At 35.6% G+C, this 21,571-nt stretch overlaps 1 protein-coding gene across 1 annotated transcript in view; it reads right to left on the bottom strand.

Annotated features, from left to right (window-relative positions):
• VPS50 (VPS50 subunit of EARP/GARPII complex) overlaps positions 1-21,571 on the bottom strand; it is a 79,165-nt gene that overhangs the window by 17,363 nt on the left and 40,231 nt on the right. The window contains exons 18-22 of the mRNA XM_053946873.1: positions 19,858-20,034; positions 15,979-16,097; positions 14,375-14,481; positions 6,912-7,033; positions 3,757-3,837 (exon numbers count right to left, since the gene is read on the bottom strand). Of these exons, the coding sequence (XP_053802848.1) occupies positions 3,757-3,837; positions 6,912-7,033; positions 14,375-14,481; positions 15,979-16,097; positions 19,858-20,034 (606 nt within the window). The remainder of the gene's footprint in view (positions 1-3,756; positions 3,838-6,911; positions 7,034-14,374; positions 14,482-15,978; positions 16,098-19,857; positions 20,035-21,571) is intronic.

The raw sequence follows: 21,571 nt of genomic DNA, 5'->3' as shown, positions 1-21,571 counted from the left end.
TGGAAACTGCCAGTGAGGAGATACAAGCAACTCAAAAAAGGGGCTTGTTTTGATGTATTTAGCCTAATCTAAGCCACATCTGAGTGAGGCTGAAAGAACAGCACTTCTTCATCCCCTTTTCAGTCTTCTCTTTCTGTGTTTTCTTTTTAATACAATCTGCTTATATGAATGAGTAGAGTGTTTGTAGAGTGCTACTTCTGGAGGATCCAGAAGTAATTATTAAATTACTAACTCTGAAGCTGCTGCATAGCAGAAAACTGTATGAAAGCTATTCTGTGCTAGATGTGCAAAGACCTGACTATGAAGTTCAGATACACATAAGAAGTTCAGTACAGTGAGGCCAAATAAATCTTTGAAAGTCGTACTGTTCTCTTTACTCTCAGAAATGAAACTGGACCCTAAACTACTTTAAAACAAATACTCACAGTGATTTTGTTTCTTACACTTTTGATTTAGCCTAAAGGTATTTCTTTAAGGCAAAGACAAGGAGGTTGCATACAGAAAACAGCTTACTCAATCACTGTAAGTCGTCAGCACGCTTCCACAAAACTTACTATAAGAAAGTAAATAAAGGTTTGTAATTGGTAGGCCCCTTTTATTTATTTTTAACTAATTCTATTTATTTACCAAAAGAAATTTCAGATCATACTTAAACCAGTATCTGTATTAGCAGTATAGTGCTTTAAAAGAGCCATAATTGGATTTCATTATTATTAAATTTGTAACAATTTGAGATTGGAAGCATATCTAAAGCACTAGTGTTTTAAGAACCTGTTTGCTTCATCATAAAGAACATCCAAATTTTAAGAAAAGTTCAAACTAAAAATGTTTTTGTGTCCCAATTACAACCAGTGTGAGCACACCAGCAGGAGCACATTTACTACCAACTGAAGCGGTTTGATCATTGTTTATTGTTTGGGGTTTTTTTTATTATAATGTGGTTTATCATTTATCAGTGTAAGAGAGACATACTGACGTTGAGCAATGTGTATCACAGCTGAGGTCACATTATTGCCTTGCAAAAAAATTAACAGGATTAAACACATGTTTGCACTTCAGCTATTTCCTGCTCACTGTGTAAAGCATTAATCTAAACTGCAGGAGGACTTGCTGCAGTTTATAAACTACAGTTGGTTTCGCTATGAAGTATTAGACTGCAAAAACCAGTGGAGAAGTGATTCAGCTATAGTTCAATGTTGAATCCTGCTCAGAAAGGACAAGGACCCCCAGCAGAAGCAGGAGTCACATGATGCATGAGAAGGGATGGAGGGAAGAGTTCAGGAAGTGCTTCAAATTGCTGCAGCCTTTTGCATACTGGCCACAAGTCAGAAATCTGACTTAGTCACTTAGTGGTCCAAATAAAAACCAGGCAAGTACTTCTTTTCCAACTATGGTTAGTATACCGTAAGCACAGTATATAATAAAGGACAGAAACTTCTTGCACTGTAATGGAAAATAGCGCAGCTCCATAACGAGTTAAGGAATGCCTCCAATCGACCTCCATATTTTTCATACTGAACATGCTACAAAAATGTAAGAAAGAATACTTAGTGCTTTGACTCCAGAAGTAGAACTCCCATTCCACATCACTTTTTCCTTCACAAAGGAAACTTAAAATTCAGCTGAATAACAATAAAAACAGTATTATTTTAAAAAAAAAGGTATCTGGTATAAACTAGATAGCATTAATTCAATCCCAAACAGAAACTACCAGAATTCCACACAAGGCTGGAGGGAGTGGCCACTCAATCCTCCAATTATTCCTCTAACTCCTGACAATAAATTTGAGTAAAGAGGCCTTCATTCACTCATATCTCAAAAAAAAGGAATTGAGGAAATCCAAGAGGAAAGCTAGAAATTATCCAGTCTAAATTACTGAAGTCTTGATATAGACCACGTAGCTCAACCTTCACAGTCATGGACAGATTTGTGAAATTATTCTGATCTATATGTTTTAGTCACAGACTAAAATTGTCAGATTCAGACAATCTTTATGGAAATAAAATATTGATGCTACCATGAGGAACTGAAGTGTGACAGAAATGAAGCCCTTAATAAAGTTACTGTGGGTAGAAGACAAGGCAACAACCCTAAATTCCCAACAGGCCATGAAACTGAATGCCCCAACACAAACATGAATACTTTCTGAAAGCAATTTACAAAAATTTAAAATAAGATCGGAGAATCCCTTGAGCAGTTCTGAATTGTCCATGCAGTCTCAAGAAAAGGGTAGTTTTTATGACACAATGAAAATTAACCTTGACTTTCACAAATTCTTAAAAATAAGTAAACAATAAACAAAAATACCCAGAATACTTTTACTTCCTCATAAATCAAAAAGTGTAAAATTTCCATTTATACTATAAGATTGGCATAAGTTCATAAGATACTATAAACCTCATGGAATGTCTTTAAGCTAATAGCAGTTAGCTAAGATTTCTTTCTTCTTTCAAATCTTACATTGAACATAGCTATTAATTTCAACTGGCAATAACATTATCTATTACAGTACTATTAATGACTGAGGAAGAAAAACTGCTGTTATTTTTCCATTTCACTACTAGATTTTTTTTTCAATTATTTTAACTGCTAAAAAAAATGAAGGAACCATCACTACAGAGAAATTTTAAAAATTAATTCCATAACTTGGCATGTTTCCATAATTTTTTAACTGATTCATTTGCAAGTAATTCCTGTAATTAATTTTTCTTTCTGCATACACTGCCTTTGAGAAGAATATCACGAAGCCTTTTTCTCCCTTACAGAGGCCGAGGGTTATTAGTTATCTTATGCTCCCTCTACTGACCGTATAAGAAATGGCCTCCAAGCCTTCTAAGATCCTTCTCTGAGAGAACAGTTTAGAATTTGATATAATGCTTCAAGGAATTAAAAAAGCATAAAGTACACTTCTGTGGAGTGTCAAATCCTTGTGCAAGTCAGAGCAGAACATCTTTTTCCTCTTTCTAAGATACAAGCCTCAGAAAATAAAACCTTCTTGTAGCATCCATGGTATAAGGTACTACACAGGCCATTTATGACACCCTGAGGAAATTTCTTCACAATGTTTCAAGGGTTTTATATTTAGGTGGAATATGAGAACTTCAAACTTCCATTTCTGGTGTAGCTTTTAGCAATATTTCTTTATAAACTCTGCTGTTCAGCTGAATCCACAGAAACTACCTACAGTCTCCTTTACCATCCTCCTGCGCAGGACAATAATCTACTCCCAGTGTGACATGAGCACCATATTTGCTTTTCACATTTTGAAAATAAATCATGAAATGACCAATGGTATACAATCCAGAAAATACATCAGGGACAGTTCCCCAAAATTAAGGGAGGTCTTAGTATACAACCTCTATTATCCTGAAAGGTGAACAATCTTCAGGAGAGCTTACTGTTTTGCTATTCTTTTACTGAAGAAAAATGAGTCATCTGTTTCTTTTTAAAAAATGTCTCTTAGTAAGGATAATACTGAATTGTCTCTCTTTATTACATGAATCATAATAGAATATTTAAATATCAAATTTCACTGTTACATCAAGCAAAATCTATTCATTTCGCTGTACATTAGAAACAAGTGATTATATACAATAGTGACCTCTATATCATGAAACTAAGCCTATGTTATTAGACACATTCACAATGAATGTTAAATGAGAAAAAAAAAATCAAAAAGCTATGATGAAATATATTTTCTGAATGTCGCACACAGACCTCTATCCCACTAAGCATTAACAACATCCAGGTACTTACCAGATCAATCAGACTCTCCTGGATTCTGTTCAGTGTGGTGCGTAATCTGCTGCTACTGAGGCCCAGTCCTGTTGATTCAAACTGGAAGAAATACATTCTGCTTAAGTTGGGAAAGGAAATCTCTTTGGTTTAAAGTTATACAGCAAAACTTGAGGTTGCAAAGACTATCCACAACTTACTTACAGTAGAATTTTAGCACAGAATCACAACCATACAAAATGAAAAGAAAATCAATAGAGGTCACAGCATTCAACACTGCACTGGTGTGAAGAATGACCTAATTATTTTCCATGAAGATGACAGTGTATCATTCATACCAATAAAACATCCAGTATCTTTTATTGTTATAATATTGTTATATATATATAATATATATGTATAGTTATAATTCCATATTTAACTGCAGGCCTCTAGATTTTCTCATTTGGGTGATGAGCTCGGAATGGTGCCCCACAACACCACCTCCAAGCCTCGCACTCACACCACACCCAAGTCAAATGGTTTTCACTACTCTTTCTAGCTATACAATCTCTAGTAATCATCAAATATATATCTTGCATATGTAAAAATTATAACCACTGATCTTTATAAACAGTCATTATTACTTAATGTCTACAAAGATCTACCTCAGAAATGTGCCATCTTCATGTTCACAGCTCAGGAGTGTATGGGACTGATGCTCAGCTGGGATATATAGTTATATATATACCTGTGCTATATATATTTATTTTATTTTTATATATATACACATACATATATATAGCTACACTAATTTCCTGCTAAGTGCAATGGATTATACCAGCTGAGGGTCTGATTTGACATGCATAATTATTGTAACTTTTGATCTTCCACTGTTAATAAAAACTTCCAACAAACTAACACAACAAAGAAAGTGGAACAGGATGTGTAACAAACACAAATTTAAGTCAACAACCTGGAAGGATTTGAATACAGTTCTGGTATGTGATTCACACCAAAAGGCAATTTGCTGAGCAATATTTAGGGCACTGTTGTACACTGCATTATTAGACTTCCTTTCAGTGGGCTCAATCAGGGAAGGAAGTATTTGAGTTTATGTGACCTCCTCCCCTCTGTTTGAATACAAACGGGTATAATTTGGGTCCCCATTTACTGCATCCAAAGTTTCTAATTTAAAATGTCATCTGCCCCAATCCTTCTATAAATTAAATGACAATTTACATTTGAGTTGAATTCTCACTGGAAGTACAGTCTGATGAAATCTCAACCTGATCTAGGAGACATGTTTACAAGAACAGAACTTCATGGCTCCATCATGAACATTTCACTCATCAGTACAGCTGACTCATTTCATACAAGTTTTTGATATTTCTATTTGCAGAACTATAGATTTTTAAATTTCATAAATTGATGACGTAGTAAGGCTAGTAAGCAGAGTATTAAACAAATTGCAGAATAATTCTGTTCATCACCAATTTTACCTCTAATCATTAAACTCTTTTTTGAGATATGGCAGGCTTAATCTGCAGCCCACAAATAAAAAAAAAGTTTTGAAAGCAATTCTTACAACAGTGTTTAATTTTTGGCAGTGAAGAAAGCTAATACTGATTACATAGGATAATGATTTGAACAAGGTCTGAAAGCAACGACGGCATCATGAACAGACAGAACTCAACATGTATATTTTAAATCCCTGGTTTTCACTGAGCTGACAATGAACTCTGTATAACCAATCGCTCTCCTTATGTGTGTACTAACTCACATATACAAAATAACCATAATATTCACAAATAATTTTAAACATTTAAGGAAGTTATACCAGCATACTCCAAGAATCCCATTTGACATTATTTTCCGAACAAAAATAAATCAGGAACTCTCTGAGTGGTCTAAATCACATACCATCACACATCTCTAATTTCTAAAGGTTTAGAAACACTATGAGGAGTGAGGACATTTAAGCAGCATTACAAGAGGGTTTATTACAACCATAAATCCTTGTAAGCATTGTGTTTCCCATGGAAAACAATCTGTCAAAACTAATAGTAGGCACAGTACAAAAACATCACAATTTTACCACCCATCTGCTAGAACATTTACCTGCCTAGCACTGTGCTGATCTCTGTTAGAAGCACAGAGGGAGGAAGCTGGTATGGGCTTCAGAAACACAAAACAGGAGGTGCAAAAAAATAACCATAAATGCAATACAATGTGAATAGCAGAGAAACTAAGCCAATGGAAATCAATTATCTTAACAAAACAAACCAAAAAGGCCCAAAACAAATCCCCAAAAAACAAACAACAACAACGGGGGAAAAAAAAAAAAAACACAACAAAAGGAAAAAAAACCTCCACCCATCTTGCAAACACAAATTGCAAGTACATTTGTCCTGCCAAACAGTTCAAAATCTTTTAGAACCATATGTTGAGTCTGAAAATTCATTACAATTTGCCAACAAATGATAAATGATGATGGATTTGGAATCCCTCGACTCCGTTACTTGTGGAGGAATTTAGGGGCCAAGATAGGAGAAAGTTATTTTTACATGCAGCTATTAAGACAATTCTGTTGACAGCTGATCTATGTTATGTGAAGACATTGCCAACAAGCATTTTTTTTTCAACTACAAGATCACTCAAAAAAACATTGTTTTCATTAATGCAAGTAGTTTGGCAGAAGAATACTAGACATTAAAAAGTGTCTTTCAAATGTCTTGAACTCAAGTTGCTATTTAACTTTCATGGCCCCCTTTTCCTACATTTGCTATTCTTATGTAAACTAGAGAAATACATACAGAAAAATTTAATCACCTTATACTGTCTCGGCTCAAACCACCCTCCTTCTGCAATCTCCTTTACTACCCACTTTCTACCACTACTTCTAGGTATTTCACACTGTCTTTTCTCCCTTTCAATAGTGCTGGAAAAAATAATAGAGAATCTATCTACTCAAAACATAATACGATTAATGTCTCACTGACAATAATGCTCCCAGTACTTCCTTCTCTTATTGCTGAGCTATCAGCCTTTTCTTACTCCTACATTCAAATCCATTTTATTGTCACTAATTTTTCTGGGAATTACATATTAGGTAGTATTTTAAGCAAAGAGATCTCCTCTGTATTTTCATTCTCTGTGTACAGTGATACTTGAAAATGAAAAATGCTTCTACCTACCATGTCATTTCGGCCAAAAAATGTATAGACTGCATACAGATAGTAATCAAAGAGCTGGGACATGAAGTGGATCACATCAAATGCGATAGGTTTCAGAATATTCATCATCTGCATGTACTTCCCTTAAAAATTAAACACAGAAGATCAGTTTCCTCAGCACAAGTGCTACAAAAACAGTTTAGACAAACTCAAAGCCAGCTTTAACAAGTGTATTATGTAGCCTTCATCACTTATTAACAACAACTTAATAATAGTTTACAGACTGGAAAGGTTTAAAAACAAAGCTAAAATGATTGCTTAAGACACCACAATTGTTTCAAGACTTCTCAAAATATAGGTGTTAACCCATATCAAAATGTCTTCAACCATTCTCAGCCTTCTGGTAACAAATGCAACACACAACTGTCTGGATCCTCTACAAGTTTCAGCTTCATTTAGGTAAAAAATAATAATCTGCTAAAGCAGTGTCTGGCAAATGCTATATAGAGCCACTGAAGATTTTATGCTTTAGTGTGCTTATATATGCACATATGGTATTTTTCAAGCAATAGAAAAACACAGTATAAAAATTATATGTCCAAGATTGGATTTTACCCCACAACTGTAGGAGTTACGTGCTTCACATCATTGATACAGCATTTTCTACTCTCCTTCCTTTCTATCCTGTGGTAAGAATCTGAAGTAGCTTTAAGTTTGATATGTTTCCAGGGAGAGAGACTATGAGTAAAGGAGGATGTCAGTTCCCTAGCACATCCAGGGAGAAGAACAATTCCTTCTCTTCCTTACTATTCTCTGTTGTAACATATTGGACTTTGGAATTTTTTTTTTAATAATAAAAAAATCCCAGCCTCAGGATCTTCACCTATATGTTATCTGAATCAAAATGATCATAGGATTTGGAGTCCAAAATGGATTTTTCCCTACAGACCTAGTTCACAGGGCCTATAGTTTTCATTTATTTTTGTTTCCAGCAGAGGACATGGCTCTTCATTGGGTCATAAAAGAAGCACACTTAATGAAAACCCTGATATTGCAGAGACCTCACATTTCCTGCTGGCTATCTCAAAAATGACATCCTGCTTGCCCTTTTATTGTTCTAAAACCATAACATATAACAAATGTTATTTTGTTACCAACAAACTGTTTGATTATTACAGTAAGAGACAGACAGCAATTTTTAAACCAAAATACAAATGCAGTCTACCCTTGCATGTAGGATACAGCAGGTCATTTCACAAATTGTCATATTCCAGACATGTTTAGATGTGACAGGTTGGAAAAATTACAGGAAGGTGCTAAAACAATTTCTTTTTCCCGTAGTCAACAACATTCATGTTCAATTTAAAACTATGCCCAGAGAAGTAATCTACTAATAGACAGAGAAAATATTGGTTTGATCAGAGAAACTGGGTAGCAAAGAAACAAAAGCTAGCTTTTAATAATGGGGGAGTTATTTGAATTTTTGAAGCAAGTAATTGTGTAGGTCAGCAAAGATAACGAAGTTGAAACATGCATGATACAGCTACATACCTGATAAAATGGTAGAGCACTAGAGTAAGAACCATACAATAGCCTGACATTGCTACCTTCCAGGTTTCTATCTAATTTAGACTCCTTATTGAATACTACATGACTACACCCCTGTTTGCTAAGACACACAAGCATATGTTTTGTTATTTTTAGAGATTTGACACAGGTTGTAATAATTGGTATTTGTCACTTTAGCCCTTTTGTTAACTCTATACACTTAATTATTAATGTTTTGACCCATAGCATTATGAACAAACTGAAAAGTAAACTTAAAAAATTCTATTTGTTTTCTAAAAGGGAAAATTGAACGCACAGTCCAATGTGGAAACTTCTGAATGTTTGTGAAAGGATGGTATTGGTACCCTAATTAAAGCAAATGTCACCTTCATCCATACTATCTGAATATTCTGTATTGGACAGGCTGACTTTTTCCACTTATGCTGTGATATATATATTTTTAAACCTGTATGTTTAAACACACTATGAGTGATGAGTCACATTCTGGACAGTTAAGACTCCCAAGTATCTGTGCAGCTGGCATGAATATTGAAGGTAATCTCTTGGGCAGTGTCTTATACTTTTCCAAAGGGCTATGCACTACACACTGCCCAAGTACTGTACCTATAAAAATCTCCCACTGCCAAGAACATTTCTCTATTACTACATCACTCAGCAACTTGACACAAGTGTTCCAAGAACATTTCCTCCTCGTTGCTCTAACAGGACACCAATTTTTAATGTCTACACATTGTTACCTATACTTGTGCTGAAGTTACTGTTTTGGGTTAAAAAGGGATATATAAGAACATTTCCAAACAGCACACAGTCCAAAGCCATATCAAAATAAAAATTTCCAGAAATACTTGAAAACAGCACTTAAAGTTTCAGCAGCTGAAAGTAGCTTGAATTTCCAGAGGCTCTAGATAGCTTAAACTGCTGAACATTTGCCAGGTTTCTTTTGAAGTATTGCTTGCAGAACTCCTTCTGTCCTTAAGGATAGGAAGAGAGAGCATTCTTTATCAGACTAATCTATACAAAACTGATGCACCTCACAAATTAGCACACACAAATCTTTGCCAGTAAATCTTTACCAGGCCAACCTGGTAAATGAGCTTTAAACTAGGAAAGATGGGGTAAAGGGAAAGTTACAGTGACCATGCATGCAGAAAAATAAGGTTTAAGTGGGATACCTCCAGCAGGTACAAGTAGCCAAAGACATATGACAGGACTATGGGACATCCCCTTTCACTCCCACTGAGATATTGACACACTCAAATACCTCTATGAAGTGCCTGTACACCAATGCACACAATAGGAACAAACAGGAGGAATTAGAGATGTGTACGCAGCCACAGGGCTTTGATCTCATTGCAGTTATGGAGGTATGCTGGGATAGCTTGTGTGACTGGATTATTGTCATGAAGGGCTACATGCTACATGTTTAGGAAAGACAGATCTGGAAAGCACAATGGTGGAGTTGTGCTGTATGTGAGGCAACACCTGGAATGTATCAAGCTCTGTCTTGGGGTGGATGGTGAGTCCAGAGCTCAAGTGTTAGGATAACAGGGCAGACTAGTAAGGGTGACACTGTCAGGGGTCAGTGTCAGTGCTACAGGCCACCTGATGAGGAGAAGGAAGTGGATGAAGTCTTTTAACAGACAAGTAGAAGCAGCCTCATGGTCACAGGCCCTGCTTCTCACCAGGGGACTTCAGTCATCCTGACATCTGCTAGAAGAACAAAACAGCAAAGCACAAATAGTAAAGTATTGACAACAACTTCTGACAGAGATGGTGGAAGACAGCAACAAGGAATGGTGTGTTGCTCAACCTTTACTAATGAACAAGGAAGGCCTTGCTAGAGGTGTGAAGGTTGAGGACAGCCTTGGCTACAGTGACCATGAGATTGTGGAGTTCAGAATCCTGCATGAAGGAAGCAGGGCAGGAAGCCAGATTGCAACCCTGGGCTTCTCGAGAGCTAACTTTGGCTTCTTTGGGGATCTTTTTGGAACAATCCCATGGGGACGGGCTCTGCAGGGAAAAAGGGTCCAAGACAGATAGTCAGTACTCAAGCACCACTTCCTCCAGGCTCAAGAATGGTGCATCCTGACGAGCAAGAAATTGGGCAAAGGGGGCAAGAGACCAGCATGGATGAGCAAGGAACATCTGTCAAAACTCTCTCAAGGACATATACAGGAGGTAGAAGCAGGGACAGGCCACTTGGAACAAATATGGAGATGTTGTTGGAGTGAGTAGACATTAAGACAAGAAAAGCTAAGGCCCACCTGGAATTAAATCTGGTCAAGGATGTCAAGGACAACAAGGGATTCTTCAAATACATCAATAACAAAAGGCCTGCTACTAAATGGAGAAGGAACCCTGGTGAGGGGACACAGAAAAGGCTGATATAACAAATGCCTTCTGTGTATCAGTCTTCATTGACAAGACCTTGGGAAGCCCTGATCCAGGTGGCTGGGAAAAAGGAATGGTGGAAAGAAGACACACATTAAGAGCTAAAACGCTGCTTTGAAGGAAAAAGTGCAAAGTCTGTTTAAAGGCTGTGTGGTTTAAGGTTTTTAAAGTCACATGAGGTTCTATGTTATGTTACCAATCACTCACTTCAGCTAACAACTTCTGCTGTGAGGTTTGTCACCACTATTATTTTTTTCTTGCAAGAAAATGGGGTTTAAAGCAAGCAAAATCTAAGCATTTGTCCTCAAAACCCATTCTTAACACAAGCAAAAATAAGGCCAAAAAAGCATTAAACCCCATAAATAGCCACTAAACTATTTCTTAGATCAGAATGATATTAATTAAGAGATCAATGTATCTATATATATAATGACATAATCATTAATTATTCTTGTTGATATATAGTGCTTAGTCAAACTATTCCATATAAATTTAAAACAGGTTTATTCTTCCTTTACATTTTAAGTCAACATGCAATGGCTTGACAGGAAAAATTAACCTCATAAATTAGTGTGATGGCTACTTTATACTAGAAAGAGAATTACCTTCATTAATTTAAGAGAAATCTGACAAATTGAACTGTTTACTTGAAATTCAAACACAATTGTAACCGCTCCCACTTCAGTTATACATTAGCAATTCATTTATGTAGTTTATAAATATTAAACTACTTTTTTTTATTCATTTAGCCTCCATACAAAGCATAGAGCACATAGAAATAGTTCAAAATGGTTAACACTGTCATACTCATTCCATATGACACAATGGGCACTACTACTTTCCTAAAAGTAGTGGCCACTACTACTTTCCTAAAAAGTAGGGCAATTATTTCTGTTACTGGATTGGGCAACTTAAATCTGCATCTTCATCACTATGACTGAAAAACAGCAAAGAAAAACATACTAAGGAGGGAAAATAGTAATCCAAATAACTACTGATCCACTGTTATAATTTTTAGGATGCAGAATTTCAGATTGTTTTGAAGAAACTATGGAAATGACAGGAACAGAAATATGGAGGCAAAATTAAGATAAATCATGGATCTAACAGAAGTGAACTGTACCAGACTAAGGTACATGTTTTTCTACACAAAGGACACAGTACATTTCATCTATCTGGGATTTGGTGAAAGTATTAATATAACAACACTGCACTGTAAATAAATGAAGCTAGAATATGTTGGAAAAGGAAGTAACTAAAAAAGCTACTGGTGGAGTTCCCAACAACTGGCCATCTCTTTAACATTTTTACAAATTACTCTGGCACAAAAATAAGAGTGATAATAGAAAAAAATAAAGAGGCACCATCAAAACAGAAAGGACTAACATAATGTACAGGAGTACTTGATGATCGTTTTAATAAGAACTGGATGAAATTCGGTAGCAAAAATTGTAAATCCATGCATTTAGGGGACAATTATTTTAAAAAATGCATCTTTCTACTATAAGCTAGCAGCTTATCTCTTGGAAAAAACTAGGAAAGTGAAGGATCTACTGGCTGTAGAAGGCCATTACTGACTGCCAGTACAACGAAGGTGTAAGAAATCAAAAGAGGTGCAAAATGAAAGGAACTTAGGACCATGATGAAATTATGTAAGAAATGGACAATGCAGGAAGATCTCATCCAAAGTATTACATGTGATTTTGGTAAGATTACAACAAGGCAGAAAATTTAAGTTTTTGGTGGATAAGTACAGAGGACACTAGAAATCTTGGCACATTGTTCAGCAAATTAAAGACTGAAAAGAAATAGAATTACTTCCTGTAAAAACAGCAGAACAGTATGCATCAAAAAACAAAACAATCTGTTAAACCTCAAAATTTCTTTTGTCATAAGATCAAGTCAGCAGAAAATAGGAGGATAATTGTTTTTTTATTATTCTTTACAATGACAAGGCTTCTGAAATAGAATTCTTATCAGAATGAGTGCTGGGAATAGAAGTATTTTTGAGCTGGAGCTGAAAACAAACATATTTACAGGCAGTACTAAATGACACCTTCCTCCCGCAGGAGGTCCCTTTCCAATTCCATGTTTTAAATAACACTACTATCACTCATTACCAAAACAATATAAAACACTCCAAACAGCAGAAAATTTGAAAATTAATAATAATTCCAGAAGGAGGATAAAGTATATATATGATCTTTTAAAATAATGTTTAATTTTGGGGTTATCAACATTATCCTCAAATAGAACGCCTTATGTAAAATTGGAAAACCAGAACTACTGCTTCACCTACTACTACAGTGTTTTATGGGAGGGACAGAGGCTGGAGTTTACATGAAAGTGCCATGAATGGTTTCTACATTCAATCCTCAATTTTCTTACAGCAAAACCTTATAGCAGAAAGCAGCAAACAAATCTCTCCAACCTAAGTCACAGATCAATTACAGAAAAGTCAGAACAGAATGAACTCTCATTTCAGGTTTATATGGTAAATGCTCAATGAAATAAAAAGGCTTTAGCAAACCTGCAAAGAAGATTTAGAAAATTAATTCCTGACTTTCATGCTTTCATGCCCTCAAAGACAGCAAAAGTTGCTATAACCAGGTATTGGAGTAACCTTTTTTAAAAAGGCTTACTCTGAATTGCAACAATCATTTTCAAGCTTTGAAGGCAAACCTCATTAATGCAACACATACATAATTCTTCTCTCTCCTGCCTACTCAGATATATTTAGGCAGTTACTTCCCCTTTCTCTATAAATAAAACAGAAGTCAGTAGCAGAAAATTGCTACGGTACAATTATCTAGATCATCACACAGAAGGCATGATGATGAAAAATCAATCCCATCACATCTCGAATTGGAGGGCAGTGTTTTCATAGAAAAGCTGGGCAAGAAAAGACCTCAAGAAGTGGCCTAGTGGAACCTCTGGCTTAGAGAAGGTCTAGAGACACAAGGCTGCTCATCAGCCTGTCCAGTCACATCTTGATGACCCACAGGGACAGAGATTCCCTAAACTCCCTAGGGATTACTAGGATGTATGAGAGAGATCTTCTAGTTGATGACTATGTAGTGAAAACAGTTATTCTGAGTGCAAGAATTTGAATAATGAAATGGGAAAAAAAAACCTTAGTCTTAAAGTTCTTACTTTTGCAACTATTCTACTTTAAAATAAATAATTTCATAAAACACATCAGCAACACAGAGCATTAATCTTTTTGCTTGCTATCTCCACTCTTCTAACACATTCAATATTTCAAACAGATAAACTACATAACCAACATATGCATGAAGATTAATTTTCCAGGTAAAAATAACTCCCAAGATATAAGCAAATTTGTCTATTTAATTAAAGAATTTGTTTAGTGCTTTATTTCTATTTTATTAACATTTTCAAATAGTAAAAATAGAGCCCAACTAGGTATATTTTTCAGGGCCTTAAATATCATTTAACATATTTGCTATAATCCTTTTGCACAAAAATCAGAAACACTTCTAAAAAACAATTATTCTACCTACCAACAAGCCTTATTACATTCAGTGTAGTGTTGGTTAGAATAGGTGCATTCACTTTATTGAGGTTATAATCTGATCTCTTTCTACTCCTCAGAGTTTCTCGAGAAACGCTTGAAAAAAAAACAAAATACAGCAAATGTGAAAACATTCAAAGACATACAAATGAAATTTAGTGGAAAATATATTACTCCTCCCCCCTTCTTTCACATGACAGCATGCCTTCCAGCGCTGAATTTTATTTATGCCAAAGCACAACAGGGTTAGGAATCTAACATTTAAGAAAGAAGCCTGACCTAATTTACATAGAATTGTGCTAGAGAAGGAATTTTTTACTTTTATTCTAATGCTGGAGTTCTGCAGGCCTCTGTCTTGCCCCAACAGTCATTTTAATCAATCTGAATCAAATTCATAATTCATGAAGAGAATAAAAGCAACACAAGTCACAACAAAACAGAGGCCGATTTGTCAGCAACAGCTGAAAGTTACTACCTAGAAATAGCAGTAATTTTGAGGAAGGTGAAACTAAGAGTCATTAACTTTTTCATAAATTTTAGTTCTGAAAGAGGCAGGAAGTTGAACTCAATGATATTTATCCAACTAGATACATTTTAATTTTCTGTAAGAGAAACCCTCTGCCAGCTGCCATACCTCAAAATTATATTCTTTCAAAAATTTCAATTTCACAGCACAAACCTATGGACAGCAACTCTTGTTTGTTCCAATTAAATAATTTTTAATTATATGTCCACCACTTCTTTGAAAGGAGGCAGTTTACATGGTATACCTTATATTTCTATAAGGTATAAGGATATAAGGAATCATGCTAACAATATTTTATCCTAAAGAGTCATCTTGTAACAACTCTGCTACTCTGCTCTGATCCAAGTGATGGCATTCCAGCTGTCCTGCAAACCCTGCATAAAGAATGTTAGCCTACTTCACAAAGTCTAGATGTACATCTAGAGTTATACAGTGTCCTAGACATAAACTTGTTTTCAGATCTTTTTAGAGGATACAAAGTTGGCTTTTTTTTACATGAATATATATATATATATATAAAATACTTTTTTTATATACATCAAAATAGAATATATGTATTCATTTATATATATCTATGTGTGTATTAAAGAAAAAGAGAACTTAAAATTCAAAAGTACTGTATTCAAGTTATGGAAGAGCCTTATTTTTTTTTCCTTAGCCTGTACAAGTTTACTGTTCTGCAGAAGCAGAAACTCAAAACTCAAAGCATTTGTCTGCAAACAACTGATTTTGACCCAACAGAAATTACACATATACACAAGAGCTGCTATAGAAGGACCTTCAGTTAACATCTAGTCCTTACGAACCAGTTTTCCACTACCTGCTTCAGAGAGCCTTTATCTGCTTTCAAAGTGTTCCTTTCTTCAGGTTTTCTCTGCAATAATGATGAGCAGTTTTAATGTTCCTCCTCATTCTGGAGATCTAAGTGCTGAGCCTTCTAACTGTGCAGGCAGCATAATATTCATTTGATTATTATTCCACTGCTGCAGATTATAGAAACTGAACTAATCAGAATACTGAGATGAAAAGCATGTGAATTAGACCAAGGACACACACAGCCTACTTACCTTTTTATTGGGGCATCTCCTGTCTGCTCATCCACATAATCTCTTTTCAACTCTTCAGGAACATCACTGTCACTATCATACTCTTGATATGCACTTTTTTCTTGTTCATCTGATTCATACTGTTAAAAAAAAAAAAATTACTACCATTATTTTTCTTATAATATTAACACTCATTTAATGTTGCACTTTGGTCACTTTTTGGCTTTTACCTTGATTAGGATACAAATAACTTTGCTGGTTGAAAGGCTGCTGACAATGTTCTTTAAAAATGCAGCAGGCAAATTACATTATGTTGATTGAGTAAATATTTGCATCATTCTATTTCAGCTACCGATAATTTGTGTTGCTTTCTAGTTGATTTATGAAGCACCTACATATTTCAGCTTTTATTATTTGCTTATAATCAGAAAAAAACAGTAATCCTCAAAATTCATCCCTACAGAGGCAGTAAAAAAAAGCACAGAGAATTACCACCACTTATTATACATTAATATATAATAAATAATGTGCTGATTCAATTAAAATTTAGTGACAGTAAAAAGATAAATTGACCACAATTGTTAACTACAATTCATATTGATGTAAGAATCTGTCAGTTGGCATTAATTAAATGCCTTAACATCATAGAATAAGAGGGATTTTGAGAATTTTTTTTTAACATGGAAAAATACTTTTAAATCTCCTCCATCTAATGCTATTAATGATCTGAAACAGCTATTTATAAGATAAATGCATTAGTATTTTAAAGTATGCATTAACTCACACAACTCACAGCTATTAAACAGTGACCTTAATCTGAAGAGACCTTAGAAAACTATTTTAAATTTGCACAGCCTGCAGTAAAATTTTAAAGTAAAAATTAATTCAGGTATCCTGCAGCAATAATCAGTTACAAGTGTTTAGGCAATCCACTCAAACCAACCCACAGGCAGTGGCAAGGTTCATCAAAGTTGAAAAGTGTTACAATACTGGAATATTTATACAGTTCATTAACTGTATCATAACAAAGATATTTTAAGAAGCTACAGAAAGGGGACATAAAGCATCTCACTGAAACTCAAGATACAGAGCTAATACAGAGGTAATTGGGTCCAGGGGCCCCATTTTGCAACAACTAAGCACTTAAAAGACTTTAAAATTCACAAAAGAAAGCCTGACAGTTTCTCCCACACTACAGATAAACTGTCAAGTAAATTACTTGTTTATGTCCTTATCATGCTACTTCTTTCTATGTTTGGCAACATGCCTGTATTCTCTGGAAACAAGATTTTGCAACCTCTACCTGAAGTAATTCCAATTTTCAGTGCTAAAATGTGCCTCTACCTTAACTGGTCAGTCGAGACACTGACACAGAAAACCTCTGTAAAATTTTATCCTTCATTGTCTAAGCAGGTTATTTCTCTTTCTATGTAAAGATTAATAAAATAGGTGTGCCTTCTACTTTTTAAACAGGAGTTCTTTCTGTGTTAGCACTTCAGAACAGACACTTGTGACACTGAAACATTAAAGGTAAATGGCTCAAGCAATCAGCAATTTGCAAGAGCAGCAGGTGTTCTGCTGAGGCCAGGTTTGCACATGCCAACTGTGTGCTGGCAAAACCTTTGATCTCCCTAAGACAGAGGAGGTGCACACCCACCACCAGAGGCTGACCATGAAAAAATAGCCTTTGTTTAGCAACAAGCCATTTTTTGATCCAGATAGGGAAAAAGGTGAGTAATAAACAGTTCCTGTGAGACAGGATAACGCTTTTTATCATGCCAATGTCCTTCCCATGAAGAGGTATCGCATAAGCCTTAAGGTATTCACCCCTTCTGATAATGCATCATTGGCTCAACTAAGTCAGGTCAAACAGCAGTCAAGTTATTTAGAAGGGGCCACAAACCATCAAAGACCCCCAAAATGCCCCCAGACTCATGTCAGCAGCCTTCCACCAGAGGACTGCACATGATCCATATTGCAGCAGCCAAAAACACCCCTTGAGTGGAGGTACCTGTCTGCTGCCCCCTGAACATGAATGTCTGTTAACCCACTGAACTTTCATGTTTGGTGGTTTCCCTCAGCCCCAACAGATCAAGATTGTGGCCATCACTTTCACCAATGGGCACTGAAATTGCAAAGACCAAGTCCCAGTTGGATCCATGAGTTGTGTTCTTTTCACTATCTACTCTTACCCTTTCCTCCTTCTTTTTTTCTTTGTATATTTCATTAAGTTATATCTTGATACTTTTATATTGTTATATTACTATAGATAACAACATGCTAGATAAAACACCTACATACCTCATTTCCACTGAAATCCAATTGTTCTAAAATAAACCTGCCATTTATATGCATGTATAAACACCAATCATTCAGTGTTGTTTCACTCTAATCCATCCCAAAGGATCTATTAACAAGAACTTCACTTACCCTGCCTCTGGGACAGTAATGCAGAGGGGAGACTAAAAATGTCAAAAGGGAAAGTAGGATGGTCATCTGTGGAGTACAGTCACCTCAGTCATAAAATACCTTGGTTCCAATACCAGCCCTGGGAGATGTCCTGTACACCTACTGACAGGTTAATTAACCTGTACTGTGCCTCCATTCAGAGAGACAAATTTCTGTCTGTTTTACAGTTATGTTTCGTAGCTCCTGCAGGTTTCAAAGAGTGCCAGTAAGATCTGCTGAAGCACTACTTCTCTCATGAGCCTGCAAGTCTCAGTGCCAGAGGTCCCTTCGAACACTAACAATTCAGTGCTTCTGTCTTACTGACAGAAAGCAGCAGTGTGACACTTCATGCTGGCAAAAGCCAACAAAACAGTGCCTCCAACATGTTTATCAGCATTTGCTACCTAGTTTTTCATCAAATTATTTAATGCTTGCAAAAGCTTAGCACCCAGTAAGACAATGTCTTGTAAGGTTTTCTTCAAGCTAGGAGAAACAGATTCTGAAGGGTAAAATGTTAGAAATGGGAAGACCAAAGTAGGTCTGTCCTAACTTGTATGCAGAGTTTTCACATCTCATACAAATATGCCGAGAGAAATAAAAACACCTCAACCCATCCAGAGCCAAGAAATGAAGACAATTCTAGCCTTCTACAAGTATAAGTATGCTGATTACAAGTCACTAAACAAAAGATATGGGAACAATGTAGGCTCTCATTCAATAGCAGTAACCCACAAGGTATCAGAGGAGTTTGAAATCCCTAAGCAGCAATTATTCTTTTTTGTTCTTGAGATGTTATCCAGCCTCAGTAGCACAAGTTAAGCCCAATAAAACATCATTCATCAAAGGGATAAACAATAACAAAAGCTTAAACAAAAACATGTAGCATTTAAGAGAACAGTACAAAATTTTACATTGAAACACATTTGATCACTGATAGATTTTGACAGACGTCTGAAAAAAACCCACACAGTTACTGTTCAGTTTTATAGAAGAACGCACAATAAAGAGAGTTATACTTTCAATTACAACTAAAAATGATGTAACAAACATCAGAAAATCCATGTCAAATCACATAGGTGTGAACAGATAAAAAAAAAGGAGCAACCCACAACAATTCTTTCCTATGAAGCTGGAAAGCAAGTCCTAAAATGATAAATTACCTCCACAAAGAAAGCTAATTTAAACCCCTGGAAAAATACTAATTTAGGTGGAACATGTCTTGCTAACCTTCAGGAATGCTTGACTTTAGTGGAAAAAAGTACTGATTCAGCACAAAACAAACTGAACTTTAAACAGGATGCCTGGGTTTCTGGCACTTTTAAAAGCAAAGCAGCACAGTACTGCAGGCAACAGATTATTGTACCATCATTGCCTCACAAAATAAATAATTTACTGAAAGCACTAGTTGTCTTTTTTTTTGTTTGTTTTCTTTTTTCCTGAAACCCTCCATACCCCATTGGAAGCTAACACGTCTTCTGTCTCATCATCTTTGCTGTCGGCCTGAATCTCGAAGGGGTTTCCTGCGGCGCAGTACTGCTCAAACAGCGTCACCGTTGATGAAACTGCTGAGGCGGGCTGCTTGCTCGGTGACACGGATGGGGAACGCGACTGCTCCATGAACTTAAATTCCTACCAACAGAAACAAGTCACGTTTTCATCAGGCATTTTCCACATTATTATGACTCCAGTTCCATAAAAACAAAGGATAACAACAAACTTGTGGACAATTAACTTTTAGCCAAATTTTGCTGCTTATTTAAACATGCTTTTCACGCTGGCTCAAGTTAACCTTGAAAGTGACAACCTTATGCTGCTTGTCTTTGTACTTTTAGAAGTTTTCTGCTACAACATGCAATACATCTGCATTCTGAAATTATTTACTGTCTAAAACTAGGTCAAAACTAATTGTGTTTTTTATTTCACAGAAATAAGGAGATAAAAAAATACCTAAATTCTATCCAAAAATGCTGTTTTCTTTATACAAGTTACTAAATAATTTACTAAAGCTGAAAATTTCTTGTTGATATTTTATTTTTAAAAAGTTGTCAAGATTTTTTTTCTTCTGAAACCCACTGCACAGTTTCTGATCACTGTGTGAGTGCACAAACATTTGCAAGTGTATGGACCAAGTAGGACCCAAAAGGCATTATTTTTTTACTTTTTTTTTTCCTAAAAAACACAACTTATCTCAGATGACATACCATTTTTATCTATTAAACTCTAGCTATTGATATTCATAACGGAAAAATGTACATTTTCTTTTAATTAAGGGTTTAAAGATTAAAACATATGCAGTTAAAAGCACTACAATGTTAGATTTCTGTTTGCTTGAACAAGTCCATAACTTTCTGCCATTTTCTGCTGCTCCAGTCCCTTGAGCAGTATGTACGGATTTATAATACCATTTCTTTACTAAAAATATTATTGATTTGCTGCTGTTTGCTGCTGAGGGTCCTCCCTTCCTTCCCCCTCCATACTTTTAGTGACCTAGTAGCCTATTGCTTACTTCTACAGTTAACTCCACAGGGGTTGCAAAATGATCTTGCTTAACATTGTTGTGCTAAAACATTCCTGCACTTCAGTTATAGCTTTAATCACAGGCACCATGTTTTATTTGGCAAAACAAGTTAATTTCATCCACCACATGCTAAAAATAAAAAAATCACTTCAGATGATTAGAAGGCGAGTACAGTAATTACTTGCTTTCAGTTGGACTTCACCACAGAAGAATATTTTTTTTCCTGTCCAATTGAGGCGGTATGACCTATGTTTCCAGAAACAGATGCCAAGTTGGTACAAGCTAGTGAGTGCTCCTGCAACTACTTTCAGGCACTCATGTTCTAGCATCTTACTGTCAGATAAATAATTTAGGAATTAAAAACAAACATATTAACAGTACATTGAAACAGGAAAAATAAAGGCTAACATTATGCTTACAACTCCAGCATCTTCCATAAAAACCTCTGCCTGTCTGAAACAGAAACACTACTGTTTCAAAACCATTTGACTCCTAAGTTTCTAATAATTAATGAAGTAAAACTGAGGAGCTTTTAGAAGCCATTAAAAACATTTGTACAGTAGTTCATGGTTCTTACTACTTCTTAGAACATCATGACTCTTAGTAATTAAAGTATTAATACATTTGTATATTTTATACATAGAACGT

Source organism: Vidua chalybeata, chromosome 1, assembly GCF_026979565.1.
Source record: "Vidua chalybeata isolate OUT-0048 chromosome 1, bVidCha1 merged haplotype, whole genome shotgun sequence".
NCBI lineage: Eukaryota > Metazoa > Chordata > Aves > Passeriformes > Viduidae > Vidua > Vidua chalybeata.
The sequence above is the reverse complement of the archived record's forward strand: the minus strand, read 5'-3'. Positions and strand labels throughout refer to the sequence as shown.